We start from the raw sequence: 17209 nt of genomic DNA on the forward strand, positions 1-17209 counted from the left end.
CAGTTCACATCTGAACCACCACGTTACATCAGCTGTGCGCCAAAATCTGATACTATTTGAAAAATTAGTAGGGAAAACAGTTAGAATAACAACGGAAACTTGAGGTCTGGAGCTTACTAAAATTGTACTGCCAGCAAAATGGAATAATACAACCAATTTTCTACAGGCTCAATGCAAGTCAGCATGATCAAATTTTGAGAACAAAGATCTGACAACCTGTCATTTCTAACCAAAGCAGTTACGAATTACTAGTTAAGAGAGTATACTGCCAGTGTTTTAAAGGCGTCGCCTAGGCGTCTAGGCGCAACCAGCTCACCTTGGGTTATAGTGGCGCCTTGTCGCCTAGGCGTCCAGGCGTACCCACTCGCCTCGCCTTACCGCCTTTAAAACACAGTATACTGCAATCACACAGTCAGTTCCCACATCCAAATACCACACATCATCAGATATTCTAATTACCCGTTAGCCACTTATTAAATTACACGAACATAAGATAAAGTTAACTTGTCTTGCATAAAAAAGTCACAGTACTACATGGCACACAGTGGTTTCCAATGCAGCTTAATGATAGCTAGAGCATGGTATTAGAAATAAAACATCGGCAGGGCTGATACACTTGGAACGTAGAATCCTTTGACGCTTCTGCTCATAAATGTCATCAATGTTATCATAGAGGCTATCTTCTTTCACCCTGTGACCAACGGCCTCTGCGATGAGAGTCCTATTATTCACAATGTCCAGGTTGTTGTAGAATGGCTTCCTCAGTATAGGAACAATGTTCTCTCCACAGGGGTCTTCTCCGCAGACCACCTTCTCGAATTCCAACTCACGCCCATGAAAGTCTATCCCAACTGGATGCACAATTCTGATCCCCATGAACTCGCAGTAAAGACACCGACTTTGTGCTGCCAACACATAAGGTAATCAACAATGAGCATTAAAGGTTGCAGCATAATTTGAGGGGCAAAAAGTATAAAAATAAAAATGATATGCTGCTTTCAAATTCCACAGTGGCTCCATAGAATATTGACATAAACTATGTGTATTATGTGTAAAGAAAGGGTGCATTGATGAACCAGTTGCTTTTAAGCCAATGATTTAGGTGATGATAACTTTTAAAGAAAGGGTGCACTACCGGAAAACCCACATATGCCGAGTGTCAGGTTCTTTGCCGAGTGCAGAATCTCGAGTACTCGGCAAAGACACTTTTTGCCGAGTGCCCAAAAAATAGCACTCGGCGAATAGCTGGCACTCGGCAGAATAACTCTTTGCCGAGTGCCGGCCATATAGCACTCGGCAAAGCCGCTCTTTGCCGAGTGCTAGACCTCTGGCACTCGGCAAAGCCATCCTACACTCGGCAAAGAGCGTCACGTGCACCGCACATGCGACGACCGTTACGCGCGCGCGCGCGGGGGGGGGGGGGGGGGGGGGGGCTTCACGGCCGTTTTTGTTTGCCGAGTGCCCCACAGTTGACACTCAGCAAACTTTGTCACGTGCGTTGCACACGTCAGTTCCCAAGACCGTTACGCTGTTGGCACGAACGTTCCCATTTTGCCACGACCGTTACTATTATTGTTTGCCGAGTGCCTGATTGGCGCACTCGGCAAAGTTCTTACAATGCCGAGTGTAACATGCAGGCACTCAGCATCTAGTGAACTTTGCCGAGTGTCTGCCTTGGCACTCGGCAAACAAAGACAAAATATTTTCTCCAACACCCTCCAAACTTTTTCCTCCGTTCTCATACTATGTGAAGGACATCATATCTAAATTTGGGAAATTATCTTTTATGTTTACTATATTTAGACTATTCATTTCATTACAAGAATATTTTGGGGATAATTCAAATTTGAACTGCAAAGTGTTGTCAAAGGTGTGGATAATTAATGGAAAAATTATATTCATGTTTTTAGTCAAATTTGAGGCTTTGCACAAGAATTTAAAGAAAAAAATCAAACATCTTCAGTGGCCAGCGTGCGTGCAATCCCAGCTTCGGGCAAGGACCACCGACTCGACCCCACCAATACGCCCACGGCCTGAGACTTCAGTGGCCAGTGTGCGTGCAATCCAGGTTATTTCTGTTCCATTTGTCGTTCGTTGCTTTTAGTTATCTTTTGTTCGCATTGTAACATTTGGGTGAAATATTATAGGCCTGGATGGACGAAGAGACGAAGAGGCGGGAGGAGATCGAGGCGAGGCTGGAGGAGGAGCGGACGCTAAGGCAGGAGCAAGAGCGCAGGTGGCAGGAAGAGCGGATGCAGGAGCGGCAGAGGATGGAGCAGGCGTTTCTTGCTGAGCGACAGGCCGCACAGCAACAGATGCAGACCATGTTCTCCTACCTCCAACGTATTGGCGCGACAATCAACTATCAACCGCTGCCACCGCTAGGCCTTCCTTCTATTTTTCCTCCACCTGGCGCTGCAGGCACTCCTGTGAGTATCAATCTATTTACTTTGCTTGCACATACAATTTGACTTAGAAATGTAATCATATGTCTATTTCTTTTTGCAGAATCAATCGAGGGGGGGGGGGGGGGTCAAATAAGCCTCCGGACAAGAATTCACCGGCACCGGCGGCGTCGCAGTGGCCACCTAGCTGATTTAGAGTCATTCATGGTATTTGTTCTATAGACTTGTGCTTGTTGGACTAGACTTGTTTAATTTGTTGGACTTGTGCTTGTTGAACGTTAAAATTATGGCATCGATGTTGGACTTGTGCTATTTGTGATATTCGTGCGATGTAGCGTGAGATATTTGTGTTATTATGTGATATTTGTGATGGACGTGCCTTATATATGCTGTATTAAATGTCTGGAATGTATATATGTTGTATTTGTGATGATGAATGTGGTTATTACACAATAAACATAATAAATAAAAAACAACAAACTTTGCCGAGTGTTTTTACCCAGACACTCGGCAAAGCAACTATTTTTCTATTTACTGGAAAAAGGGTTCGCCGAGTGCATTTACTTAGGCACTCGGCGAAGTTTGAAACTTTGCCGAGTCCCAGACGCGTGACACTCGGCAAAGAGCCAAACTTCGCCGAGTGCCAGTGTGGCAGCACTCGGCAAAGCTTGAAACTTCGCCGAGTGCTGCCAGCTTGGCACTCGGCGAAGTTTGAATCTTTGCCGAGTGCCACGCGTCTGGCACTCGGCAAAGTTTTCGACCCCGTCCCGTTCGCCCGTTCCATTCGCGGATTCACTTATTTACGTGCATTTTCTTAAGGAAAGAGACTACCTACTCAAACCTGATAGATGGATGGAATGAACCTAGCATAGCGAATTCTTTAAGTTGAATATAAGAAAGAAAGCCTACAAGTATAGAAAGAAGTGCTAGTATCCTTCGATTTCATTTCTTCGCTTTTATAGAGCTTTTCCTTTTACCTAATGCCGGCTACTGACAACTCTTGCTATCCACCTGTTCGTTCGTCCCGTTTCAACTTTTTTTCGCCGGTAAAAGAAAGGCCGTGTGCGCTTCGCCGAGTGCTACACTCGGCAAAGAAGTTGAGTGTGACACTCGGCAAAGTACGCGAGTCCGGTAGTGGTGCATGGATGAACTACCAACTTTTATTAAACCATGTATAATGTGTAAAGAAAGCGATCATCCAGCTACATGTTGATTGCTTTGGCAGGCTAATTGAACAAAATGTTTGACCTTAGTAACCTATAAACACTGACATGATCAAGTAAAGGCACTCATTCTATCTTCAAATCTTTTTTTTCTTGCACAAATTTATTTCTGAACTGGATATGAGGGTTTATGCTGACCGTAGAAAACCTAATCAAGAGGCCACTTGTGGTGAAGGTGCATCATGGAGGTTCAGATTCTGTATAAAGCAGCTAGTTAACAGTACTGTATATAGCTGTGATAAGATTCGGAAAAAATATTAGCATAGGTTGGTTATATAGCATACGAGCGCATGGCGGTGGCAGAGACACAGGGCAACAGAAGGACTTGTCATTGCCATCGGTGCTAATTTCAGCAAAAAAAAGCACCGAAGAAGCCGAACCACGAGGGAATTCAGTACTAGCCACAAAGTTGACGTGAGAGTGGTAAAAGATATGACAAGAGCCCACAGGGCCAGAAACACAATCATTCACGCCACAAATCATATGAAGCTCAAAAGTTTGATCCTGTAATCGGACAGAAGGGTATATCAATTTAGCGAGCGACAATAGCATACCACATTACATGAGAAATGTTTGCAATAACCAACAAGAAGCAAAACAAACCTACCCCATTTAGCATCTGTTCATATGCCTTCAACACAGCTTTGACCCTTTTGGAAATTCTTGTATGTGCATCAGCCACCTTTGCACGAGGGTAGCCTGTGAGGGGTAATGGGGGAAGTGGTTTCTCGGAGGGGGATTCAGGAGATAGCAACATGGCAAGCCTCCGAACATCTTCAGAGGAGAGCTTGTGACAGCCCTGCAGCAGAGACAACGCAGACCCCAGCATTGCCTTACACGAAGTGAGAAGCTTTACTTGTGCGTCGGGGTTGGGGTGACACGCTGCAGTCGAGGCAGCCAAAAAGGCTCCCTGGATGCTGGTGTCTGGGTCTTGAGCAGTTTGAGCGTTGCAAAGGCAAGCATCAGCTCCGCACATCAGCAAGCCTCCCTGCACTCCAGAGGGGGATGAAGGATCAAGGTTGGGATCAGCGAGCAGAAGGTTGGCATCTGCCTGGAGCAGGCAGCGTACAGCTTCATGGAAATCGATGTGACGATAGCGTGTGCTGAGGAAGGAGGCCATGCCATACAAGGAGCTGTTCTCCACCCGGTGGAGGCTCCGCGTGCCGACCACACCCAGCTCGAGCTCATGGGTCCGTGGGAATGCTGCGTCATACCAGATGGTGTTGATGATGATGTTGGAGACAGGATCCAAAGGGCCGGACTTGAGCAGGCTGCGGTGGAAGCGGGAGCGCAGCTCGCTGGCCGGCAGCCGAGCCAGGGCCTGCAGGTAGAACCCGTGGATAACGTCCTGGAGCGTCCGATTCAGCAGGCGGGTGTGCTGGAACGGCACCTTACAGGGACTAAGGCGACGAAACGCCGCGAGCTGCCACGCCCACAGCAGATCATCTTTGCAACCGCTGTGGTCTTTGCATTTGCAGCCGCTGTGGGAAGGCGGCAGATCATCTTTGCAGCCGCTGTGGTTGAGCAGCCTGTCTTGCTTGCGAATGCTGGAGTAGCGGAAGGAGCCCCGCAACAGGCCTAGGAGGCGTAGGACCTCGTCGGTGTGGTTGGACACCTTGTGCCCGCCATGGCGCCATAGACAAGGCGGGCGGGGTCCGAGTGCCCGGCAGCCAGAGCAGCGCACTTGAGGGCCATGTTGAGGGCCTCCGTGACGGCTGTTCCGGACGCCTCGAATCTCTTCATGCCGATGTCCGACACGACGATGCGGGCGGCGACGAGGAGATCGGCGTCGGCGAGGAGCAGGTAGCGCACGGCCTGGCTCTCCGCGAGGTCCGGGAACAAACGGGTGAGGAAGGCCACCAGGCCGTCAAGCGACCGGCGCTTCAGGTCCTCCAGCGCACCCTCGCCCCGCCGCTCGCCCTTTTAACCCTTCTTACAGCTGGAGATGATAGTGTTGACCAAGATGTTGGAGATCGGGTCGAGGAGGCCGAAGCAGAGGTCGCAGATGAGGTAATCAGCAGCCGCGCGGCGGTGCTTCGGCCTGCTATCAAGCCGCTTGGCATAGGAAGCCTCGATCTTGTGCATCAGTTTGGATCTGTACACAGATTCTTCCTCGGGGAAGGGGAACTCATTATCGAAACTCGGCTTGTAGACCTGGAGATCCGGCAAGTATTTGGACACCAGCGCCATCGCCGGCGTCCAAGGAGGGAGGGGAAGGTTTTATTTTCTTATTTTGGAAATACCTTTTCAGTCGGCGGAAGCGGCGGCGCGAGGAAGCGGATAGAAGAATACGGCGATCCTCGTTTTTCTATCTTATTTTCTCGTTTTGTTGCTCCTCCCCTTACCCTAATCGGATTGGGTCTGAGTCGGGCCCAATACATTTCGAACTCGAAATCTTCTGGATCACTGTCTCTAAAAAAAAAAGAAAATCGGCAAGCGCCTGTTCCTCCGTGCCATTCCCCTTCCTCGCCGTCGTCGCCGACTCCAGCGGGCCCCTGCCGCCCTCTCGCGCCCCCCCCCCCCCCCCCCCCCCCCCTCTCTCCATTGGTGCTGTTCCTCGCCACGCGCACTCTCACTGAGCCATTCCCAACGAGGTCAAAAGGCCGGCGGCAGTTCAGGTCGCGGCCCCTGATCCGCCCAACTGCTTCCAGCTTCCTCACCGCCCCGTCTTCCTTCATCCGCCTGCAGTTCTCGATTGGACCGACATCAATGAGGTCACACAAATCCCAACCTTCGTAGCTCCACTGCCAGCAAGATGAAAGAGACAGCTTCGAAGAACAGCGATAGTGAGTGTGAGTGGCCCTCTCTCTGTCTCTCTCTGCTTGATCTGATTTGATTTTGGAGGGTAGTAATCTTTTTTCCTGTTGGATGGTTAGATGGTTAGAAATTAGAATAGCATTCATGAATACATTCAGAGGTCTACAACTCTGTTGGCCTTGCCCAGGAACTCACTCACGAACTCAACACGCAAGGGAACACAGCACAAGGAACTTGCCGGCGACGAACGCCGCGAAGCCAACTTGCTCCTGTATCTTGGCTTCCTACTAGTTGAACTGGACTCGGCAAAGGAACAACGGAGGAGCACCGGGGCTACAAATACGCTACGGACTGCCGAGAGCTAATCTCCACGTCCGGCCTTCGTGCCAGGATCCGCACGTCCCGCTCAGCAACGCCGAGAGCATCTCGCTCCTTCCGGGCATCACGGCACCTCCATGCGAACCGGCAACCACGCACACCACTCCATCCTACATCCTGGACTCTATCCTAACAAACTCACGCACGCACACGCACACGTGCTCTTGACTCAAATCTTCCTAGACCTATATGTACGTGACACACACGTACAACAACTCACTCGTGTACGTGATCCACACATGCACGTACACAAGCTGGACATCTACACGACACAGACACATACTCGCGCATGGCTCGACACGCGCACGGCGCGACGCACGCAACACGACCCATGGCGCGTTTATTCCTAACAAACTCTTCATGCTAGATAGATGCTGCTTTAGTTCCACATGATCAAACGCACTTTTTCTTCTAATTATCTATTTGACTGTTTTCTGCACGAAATTGTCCCGAAAACTTGATTAGTAACACGGCTGGGTGCACATGGGGTGGCAGAGTCCATCTCTGAATCCTCAGCAGTGCAGTTGTATTTGTCAGAAGTCAGGATATGCATTGCCGACATGAAGCCTTTCCATCGATCTTGCTCCATAGCAGCGGACTGATCTAGCAATGGTTAGGTGTTGCACCTAGGCTTAATTTCATCAATGTTCAAAGTGCAAAGTGCAGACATCCATGGTCCTGAACACATCAATTAATATTTCTTATCTTTTACCTTTTCTGCCCCGACCTACAGTAATCAGTAGTTTCTAAATTGTGTGTTCATGTAATATAAGTAGGACTAAATATTTTTTTGATTTGTACAGTGTCATATCTTTCTGCTTATACAAATAGCTTAAGCCTTTTTTCTTTCAAGTTACTCACTTACCCTTGACAGTTTATATCTAACAAATTAACCAACAATATGCACCAATTGAGTCTTTGTAAAGTTGAACTTGCAGGTTATTTAACACTGTTGTGTATGTTTATTGTGCTTTCGATGACCTATCTGTTTAATAATAAATGTAAATGTGATACATATACGATACTTTAGCCTCTAAAAGTAATTTATCAGTAAACATATAAAGTATTCACAGACATTGCTGTTGACTTAGCATATTTCTACTGTGATAAGACATCTTTGATATGTCCTAAATTCTTCCGCATGCAACCATGTGTAACTATTCAAATATTACGATAAGGCAGTTTCTTCTCCAGTTCCCTTGATTCCTTTGCTGCTTCAGTTTTGATGTGTTTCTTCAAAGTGCTTTACTCCATACTCTAATGTGTTTCTTCAAAGCGCTTTACTCCATACTCCATACTTTTTTTTTGAAAAATCATTTTGTGTTCAGTTATCTCGTTCTCTCATTCCTTTTACTATATTTGTTTGTGTTCAACCGAGTTGTGTGCTGTTCACATGAACAGAATGTGATTTATCACTCACATTGTTGTACCTGTGGTGGGCGATCTTGCATACAGTTGCTGAAGGGAAATGCGTTATTTGTTTTTGCAGCGGCAGCATATCAGAATCCTGGGACAGAATCTGGTATTGAAAAGATGACAGTACCAGTTATGTCCAAAGATCTGATAAATCTGGATGGGAATGGAGGTATGAACACACGCTTCAATATGTAACGCTCTTCTTCATGCATGCCATGATTTTAATTCTTGTCATCCATGGGCAGAACATAAGGTGGCATGCGATGATTATCAGAGGATTTCAAAGGAGATCGAAGACCTGAGGGCTGAACTAGATGAGGATGTGAAACAGCTTGGATACTGTGAGGCGAATCAGAAGCTGAGAGCTGAGCTGGCTCTCAAGGCAAAAGAGATGCAGTGCCTGAGGAAGCAAAGTGAGGAGATGCAACTCAACAATGGTGGGATGAGAAAGCAGAATGATTTGTTGCAGGCCAAGTGTGACGGCATGGCAAAGCAGAATAAGGAGCTGCAAGCCAAGAATGATGACCTGGTGAAGGAGAATGAGGAGCTGAGAACCAATATAGACAAAATAGGTAAGTGGAATGGAGTGCTGCAAGCCAAGAAAACAAAGTGGAATCAGAGGCTGCAAGCAAAGAATGATGGCCTAAAGAAGCAGAATGAGGAGCTCCAAGCCAAGAGTGATGCCCTGACGAAGAAGGTTGAGGAGCTACGGACCAAGAATGTCAGGTTGGTGAAGCAGAATGAGGACTTGCAAGCGAAGAATGACAACCTGACAAAGTGGATTGAGGAGCTGGAAGACAAAAATGAAGCCCTGAAAGATTTGAATGAAATTCTTGTGAGGAAAGAGTGTGACATTACAGTCGTCCGACTAATCGCGATTAGTCAGGCTTATCATTCCCTTGGCACCGATAAGGAGCAATGACTAGATATGAGCGACTAGAATTCTAGTCGTCCGATTAGTCGTCGATTAGTCGCAATTAGTCGTTGGACTAGGTAGGAAAACGATTAGATTTGCAGTAATGGGCCGCGTCAACTGTGGTTGGGCTGCTGGGCTGGCATTAGGCCCATTAGGTTTTAGGTATATATGCACAAATGCATGTGCCTCAGACCCGCTGTCACCCAAATCTCACAAGTGAGTGACCAACTGACCATCATTGTGGTGTTCATGCTTGATATACACTATGTAATGTATAGTATACATATCATATCGGTCCTAGCATGATAGGACGACTATACAGACGACTAGAATCGGCTAATCGGCCTGATCGACGACTAATCTCGAATAATCACCTTTCGGTGCCATGGCGACTAGGTCCGACTAGACGACTGTAAAACATTGGACAGTAACGCTGAGTTACAACAAGCCCGGAAAGAATTAATTATGGTACTGCTCATAATATATGTTCATTAGCAATTAGAATGCACTTGATGCGTTCTCTATCAGTTGGCTCATGTTTTTCATTGATGAAATGACCATCACAATGGTTAGGCTTTGGAGGAGGAGCTAAATGGGCAGACAGCTATTATTGGGATCAAAAGGATGGGAGAACTTGATGAAAAGCCATTTTACAATGCATGCAAGAGGAAATACGGAAAAGATGATTACCAGACCAAAGCAGTAGAGCTGGTCTCAAGTTGGCAGGAGGAATTGACCAAAGCGACGATGGGGGAGGTGCTCAGGTACCTGCTCAGGCAGATGGAGACAGCGACTAAGCGCTGGAGGGTCTGGTTGACCGCCCCAAGCCAATAAGTAGTCGTGCGTGCATGCCATAAGCGCGCCGTTGGTTCCATTGTGGATTTGTGGGATTTCTGCGCTGCTCGATCCCCCCCCCCCCCCCCCCCCCCCCCTTTTTTTTTAAGATAAGGTCGTGTATCCTCAGTGCGTCGTTGGTGCCATAGGAGATTTATCCTCGGTGTTCCATAGTGTAGTGACATTAAAAGCTTACTCCCTCCGTCCCAGTTTAAGTGCAATTGTAGCATTCAAAAAAAGTCCCAAATTAAACGCACAATAGCACATACTCCTAGATGCTCTCATCCCTCACCATTCACGGCTGGTCTGAGCACCGGGCCCATTTGTAAAAAAAAAAGTTTGAAGCTCCTAGCGAGTCGGTCATGCCCGCCTAATCTGTAAAGTTCTGGATCCTTCCCACTGCTATTCTCAAGTCAGCTTTTCTCTGTATGTAGGGGTAATTGTGTCATTTCCCATCCACACTAATTTTGTGTTCAAATTGTAAAAGTGCACTTAAACTGGGACAGAGGGAGTATGTGATATGTGCACGTGGTGCCGTTGCCGCTTACATCCCAAAAAGGGTTGCGATCGGTGAACAACAGAATAATACCAACCCTTTCGTGCTCTTCTTAGGTGTCTGTACATATATGTAGTACTACAAGTGCCGGCCTTGTGCCGTAATCAGTTAATCATACGGCCTATTTTCAGTATTTTTACTGTAATATAGCCACTTGGTGTTGGTTTGATGATAGTTGTACTCATTTTTTTTAAGAAAAATCTTGCTGAATTAGTGCACTCTTGCGGGAGCATGTGAACTGTACTCATATGATGCGGTGATGGCCAGATGGGTTTTGCAGGAGCATGTGAGCTGAGCATTTAGTTGGGTTTTGCAGGAGCATTTGAGCTGAGCATTTAGTTGACTGAACTGAGGCAGACGTTACGGATACCTACGTTTCCCTGGAAAAAAATTCTTTCTGAACTTCTGTCTGAAGATTGAAGAGATGAAATGGCTCGAGAAACCTTTGAGGAAGATGAACGTTTAAGGAGGGCTTGGAATGATGTAATCTTGTCAACTGCGACTGTGGGTACTCGATGATACATTCAATCATTTCAGTGCAGACAATTTCTATGTTTTTTCGTGTGAGTAAATAATTCATTTCAAGGTTATCCTAGAAAATATTCCCACGAGAGGGCACGATCACAAGTAGAGTTTGACACAATGATTGTGGAGGTAGACCGTGTCACACAGTAGAAACTGTAATTCTTTTGATTTACTAGTAGGCAGCTAAAATATTATTGTTTTTCTTGAACACGTATGTGAGCTGTTCATTAATAGATAGGGAAAAATATCCAAATACAAGCTGAGTTCATGGCTTGAGTTAGATTCTTTTTTTTGTTATATGCGCGCCTGGAAACAAGAAAAACAACCGTGATATATGCGCGCCTGAAATAAGTAACCTCTGTGTTTAGTTCTCTTCCCAAAAACTTTTTGAAAGAGAATCTTGCTATGTAGGAGTATTAAATAAAATCTATTTATAATTTTTTTTGCACGGATGGGATGTAAATCGCGAGATGAATCTAATGAGTGTAATTAATTCATAATTAGCGAATAGTTATTGTAGCATCACTGTTACAAATTATGAATCAAGTAGGCTCATTAGATTTGTCTCGCAATTTAGAATTCATCTGTGTAAAATTTTTTATAAATATATTTTATTTAATACTCATAAATAGTAAGATTTTCTTTAATGTGATGGGGTGTAAAATTTTTGGAGAGGAAACTAAACACCCCGTGTCGCTGAAGTCGCTGAAGAAATGGACTTGTCACACTAAGCCTCCTCACTCCAGATTCTATGTTTTGGGCCTAAACTGGTCCAATAAATCGCCCCAAATGTGTAATCCAGTCAAATTTATTCCAGAATAAAAATTTTTGTTTCGAAATAATTTTTTAATTGTTCCAACAATACAAAAAAATTTGTTTGAGAATAAAAAATAATTATTGGATGTGGTTTAACTGTCAGTCATGCGATCGACTTATTTGCGAGGTACTCTGCATCTGTCCGCTGCGGGCCCGTTCTCTATTTTTCAGTTCTTTTACCATCTTCGGCCCAGGTCGCGTGGCCTTTGATGCGGCCGTTGCAGCCTGCTGGGCTTGGGGCCTTGGGCCGTTGGGTGCCTCGGTGCCTCGCGATAAAAATCGGCAAGCGCCTGTTCCTCCGTGCCATTCCCCTTCCTCGCCGTCGTCGCCGACGCCGACGGGTCGCTGCCGCCCTCTCGCGCCTCCCCTCTCGCCGCTGGTGCTGTTTCTCGCCACGCGCACTCTCACTACGCCATTCCCGACGAGGTCGAAACGCCGGCGACAGTTCAGGTCGCAGCCCCTCGTCCGCCCAACCGCTTCCACTTCTTCACCGCCCCGTCTTCCTTCATCCGCCTGCAGTTCTCGATTGGACCGACATCAATGCGGTCACACAAATACCAACTTTCGTAGCTCCACTGCCAGCTAGATGAAAGGGACTGCTCCGAAGAACAGCGATGGTGGGTGTGAGTGACCCTCTCTCTGTCCCTCTCTCTGCTTGATCTGATTTAATTTTGGAGGGTAGTAATCTATTTTCCTGTTTGCATAGCCCCTGTCCAAAATCAGCGTTAGATGGTTAGATGCTGCGTTAGTTCCACATGATCAAATGCTATTTTTTTTCTTCTAATTATCTATTTGACTATTTCCTGCATGAAATTGTCCGCAAAACTTGATTAGTAACATGGCTGGGTAAGCAGTGTACTGATCCAGCAATGGTTAGGTGTTGTACTTAGGCTTAATTTCATCAATGTTCAAAGTGCAAAGTGCAGGCATCTATGGTCCTGATCACATCAATTATATTTCTTCACTTTTACCTTTTCTGCCCCTACCTACAGTAATCAGTAGTTTCTAAATTGTGTGTTCATGTAGTATAAGTAGGACTAAATATTTTTTTTGATTTGTACAGTGGCATATGTTTCTGCTTATATAAATAGCTTAAGCCTTTTTTTTTCAAGTTACTCTTGACAGTTTATCTAACAAATTAACCAACAATATGAGTCTTTGTAAAGTTGAAATTGCAGGTTATTTAATACGGTTGTGTATGTTTATTGTGCTTTCAGATGACCTATCAGTTTAATAATAAATGTAAATGTGATACATATACGATACTTTAGCCCCTAAAAGTAATTTATCAGTAAACATATAAAATATTCACATACATGGCTGTTGACTTAGCATATTTCTACTGTGATAAGACATCTTCTTTGATATGGCCTAAATTCTTCCGCATGGCAACCATGTGTAACCATTCAAATATTACGATAAGGTAGTTTGTTCTCGAGTTCCCCTGATCCCTTTGCTGTTTCAGTTTTGATGTGTTTCTTCTGTCAATCAAAGTGCTTCACTCCATACTCTAATATGAAAGAATTATTGTTGCCTTGGCATACATGTTCTCCTGGCGGCTAATAGTACTACCTCATCATATCTTCCCAATGTACCCTGCTTGATTTGACTCATTCACCATGTTCAACATTCAGACAACAAAGAAAGCACTGCTGTTTCGGGGCGGGCGCGGCGTTGCACGCCAATCTTCCTAGTATTATTGTGGGAGGTCAAGGGGCTGATGACTGAGGCTCACAAAACCCCCTGTCCATTCTCCTGCCGTTAGGAAGTAGGCAAGAAAGATAAAAAACCCCACTTTTCATCACCGCTCTTCTTCTGCTGCCGTAACCATGCCCCCCGCCGTCGGATGCGACGAGACAGGAAAGTCCGGCACGGCGCCCATGCGCCATGGCATCGATCAAAGTGCTGGTGGTGGTGAGAAGCCATGATTTCCCTTCTCTTTTACCTATCCTATTTCCTTTTTGTTTGCGAGGGCGCCTTGAGCCTCTGAAATCCTAGTACTATTTCCCTTCAGTTTAGTACCAGGTTACTGATTTCTTTCGCTTCATTTCCACACAAGCTGCGACCTTCTTTCAGTTGGAGGTACAAGCCTTTTGGTCTTCAAGTGCAATAAGTCGACTATCTGAGTGGTCTTGGGGACTTGTAGGAATAGAGTATATTGATGTGATGCAGTTTCCAAGGAATAACTGCACATGAATTTAAGGCAAATTTCTAGTGAAATCAACTGTGACAGTTAGTCAACTCTAATTGGTTGCTTGGATCATCAGTTTTGTTGACACATCTTATTGTTTAGACTTTTTTTTTGAAAAATCATTTTGTGTTCAGTTATCTCATTCTCTCATTCCTTTTACTATAATATTTGTTTGTGTTCGACCGTGATGTGTACTGTTCACATGAACAGAATGTGATTTATCACTCACCTTGCTGTACCTGTGGTGGGCGATCTTGCATACACTTGCTGAAGGGAAATGCATTCTTTGTTTTTGCAGCTGCAGCAGATCAGAATCTTGGGACAGAATCTGGTATTGAAAAGATGACACCAGCAGTTACGTCCAATGACTCGAGAAATCTGGATGGGAATGGAGGTATGAAAACACGCTTCAATATTTAACACTTTTCTTCATGCCATGGTTTTAATTCTTGTCACCCATGGGCAGAACATGTGGCCATTAGTCTTGAAGAATCAGTTGTGGAAGAAGAAGATCCGATATCATTAGATTCTGATGGTGATAATCATGCACCGCTTAGGCAACAAACTAGCACTCAGCCTGCTGCTGAAGAGAGGTAAATTTCTCCCCTTGTGTTATGGAATAGAATCACCGTAATAAGTTTTTGTAATATCTTCTGTGCATTTCTTTAGGGTTCCTTCAGTTCCATCAACTTCCAATCTCGCCGAAGAAACTTTGACTGGAACCAGTCGGGGTGCTGAGGGCTCTGCCAGCACCACAATTGCTCCAGCCGCTCCTGCTGCGTCTTTAGCAACTCCCTCGACTGGTACTCCTCCAGTGTGTAGGGTATTGCAAGTACCAAAGAGACTTGTCGTGAAACGATCGAAGATGTAAGTCGCTTGATTCGAGTAGCTGTTGATGCTGGTTTTGGATGAATCTCATTGTAGCCCTTTGCAGATCTGCTGCTGAGCTAAACCTTCCACCGCTAGAACCAACCAGCTCTAAGGTGGCATGTGATGATTATCAGAGGATTTCAAAGGAGATCGAAGACCTGAGGGCTGAACTAGATGAGGATGTGAAACAGCTTGGATACTGTGAGGCCAATGAGAAGCTGAGAGCTGAGCTGGCTCTCAAGGCGAAAGATATGCAGTGCCTGAGGAAGCAGAGTGAGGAGATGCAACTCAACAATGATGGAATGAGAAAGCAAAATGATTTGCTGCAGGCCAATAGTGACGGCATGACGAAGCAGAATAAGGAGCTGCAAGACAAGAATGATGACCTGGTGAAGGAGAATGAGGAGCTGAGAACCAATATAGACAAAATGGGTAAGCGGAATAGTGAGCTGCAAGCCAAGAATGGCAGCCTAACTAAGTGGAATCAGGAGCTGCAAGCAAAGAATGATGGCCTGAAGAAGCAGACGGAGGAGCTGCAAGCCAAGAATGATGGCCTGACAAAGAAGATTGAGGAGCTGCAGGCCAAGAATGTCAGCTTGGTGAAGCAGAATGAGGACTTGCATGCCAATAATGACAGCATGTGTAAGCGGAATGGGGAGCTGCAAACCGAGAATGGTGCCTTAATTATGCGGAATGAGGATCTGCAAGTGAAGAATGACAACCTGACAAAGTTGATTGAGGAGCTGGAAGACAGGAATGACGCCCTGGAAGATTTGAGTGGAAGTCTTGTGAGGAAAGGCCGCCAAAGTGACGATGAGCTACAGCAAGCCCAACAAGAGTTGACTACGGTACTGCTCATTTTATGTGTGTTATATGTTTTTAGTTTAGCAATTAACATGCACCTATCTTGTTCTCCATCAGTTGATGTCCATAAGATGTTTTTGAGTGTTGAAATTGTGAGCACCGTGATACTCAGGGTTTGGAGGACAAGTTAAATGGGCAGACAGCTATTGGGATCAAAAGAATGGGAGAACTTGACGAGAAGCCATTTCAAAATGCATGTAAGAGAAAATATGGAAACATTGATTACCAGACCAAAGCTGCAGAGCTGGTATCAAGTTGGCAGGATGAATTGAAGAATCCATCCTGGCATCCTTTTCTGGTTGTTCAGGTTAATGGAGAGCATAAGGTATTTTGTGTGTTTTTCTATCCAACTAAGGTTCTATATATCTTTGTCATCTATAGAGGCTAGCATTTGTTCAGAAATCATAGCCCATCCTCATTTGTTGCAGGAAGTTCTAGACGACGATGATGCAAAACTGAAGCTCCTGCGGTTCGAGTACGGCGACGATGTGTGCAACACAGTGAAGACCGCGCTGATGGAGATAAACATGTACAACCCCAGTGAGCGGGATCTAGTGCCCGAGTTCTGGAACTTCAGGAAAGGCCGGAAGGCGACGATAAAGGAGGTGCTCTACCTGTTGGGACATATGGAGATGACGACCAAGCGCAGGAGGGGCTGAGGCACCCTGGTCTGCGTGATCACCAAGCGCAATTGGTACCGTTGTGGGAGCCCACGCTGCTGGATCCCCTCCTGACATAGGAGATCTATCCTCTGCGTTCCTTTGCGTATGAACATTACAAGCATATGTGGCATTTGCATGTGGTGCTGTTGCCGCTTCCGTCCTAAAAAGTAAAAACTGATGTGATCTGCCAACTGAACGATACCAATCAGTGGCTTTTGTGCTCTTCTTAGGTGTCTGTATATTTGCAGGTGTACATATGTAGTAGTGCAAGTGCTAACAAGCTTGACTGTCTCTTGGCATGCGCAATCGGTTAATCATGCTGTCAATTTTCAGCATCTATTTGTACCGTAATATAGCTAGCTACCTGGTGTTGATTTGATGATGCTCATTTGTACTGGGCCAGCAATAATGTTATGGTCTTATGGATACCTGGGTTGCCCTGAAAAACTACTAATTAGAAACTCTTCTGGCTCTGAAGATAGCTCGAGGGACATACCTCACGAGGAAGATGAACGAGGTGTAGTGTAATCTTGTGAGATGTTGCATCCAACCGAGGCAATTTCGTCGCCTTTCTTTTTGTTTGAGCAAACGAATGCATTTTAAACTGGTTATCCTAGAGAGCATTCCCCACGACTTCTCTTGGTAAGTTGTTTTAGAGCCTGACACAATGATTATGTTGGTTAACATGTTGTCTATGGTTGACCCTTGGGCCTTGGCCAGTGGCGCGTCACTGGCACCTTCCACCGCCGCCCGTGCCTGACACCATTCACCGTCACGGCGCCACCTACTAGGCCTG

General features: G+C 45.8%; 3 protein-coding genes across 5 annotated transcripts; 2 read left to right on the forward strand and 1 right to left on the reverse strand.

The window, feature by feature from the left end:
- Positions 1–561: 561 nt before the first annotated feature.
- On the reverse strand, positions 562–5551 carry LOC120709630 (the record flags this gene model as incomplete). Its single annotated transcript, XM_039995311.1, has 4 exons — positions 562–905; positions 3913–4132; positions 4236–5206; positions 5242–5551. Coding segments are annotated over 4 exons (1845 nt in total), but the record flags the coding sequence as incomplete, so codon positions are not given.
- An 832-nt stretch (positions 5552–6383) lies between these two features.
- Positions 6384–9929, forward strand: LOC120709631 (factor of DNA methylation 2-like). Its single transcript, XM_039995312.1, has 4 exons — positions 6384–6420; positions 8253–8348; positions 8425–9014; positions 9669–9929. The coding sequence occupies exons 1-4, from the start codon at positions 6384–6386 to the stop codon at positions 9927–9929; spliced, it is 984 nt and encodes a 327-aa protein (XP_039851246.1).
- Positions 9930–12122: 2193 nt separating this feature from the next.
- On the forward strand, positions 12123–16843 carry LOC120705988 (factor of DNA methylation 1-like). Of its 3 annotated transcripts, none has more exons than XM_039990544.1 (7): positions 12123–12449; positions 14316–14411; positions 14484–14610; positions 14687–14884; positions 14952–15735; positions 15864–16076; positions 16180–16843. In XM_039990544.1, the coding sequence occupies exons 1-7, from the start codon at positions 12413–12415 to the stop codon at positions 16408–16410; spliced, it is 1686 nt and encodes a 561-aa protein (XP_039846478.1). In that variant the 5' UTR covers positions 12123–12412; the 3' UTR covers positions 16411–16843. The 3 variants fall into 3 exon arrangements, with proteins under 3 accessions (XP_039846478.1, XP_039846479.1, XP_039846477.1); XM_039990545.1 differs by having other exon boundaries at positions 12123–12443; XM_039990543.1 differs by lacking the exon at positions 12123–12449 and adding an exon at positions 13506–13740.
- The last annotated feature ends 366 nt before the right edge of the window (positions 16844–17209 follow it).

The sequence above is a fragment of the Panicum virgatum genome, chromosome 5K, assembly GCF_016808335.1.
Source record: "Panicum virgatum strain AP13 chromosome 5K, P.virgatum_v5, whole genome shotgun sequence".
In the NCBI taxonomy this organism is placed as follows: Eukaryota; Viridiplantae; Streptophyta; class Magnoliopsida; order Poales; family Poaceae; genus Panicum; species Panicum virgatum.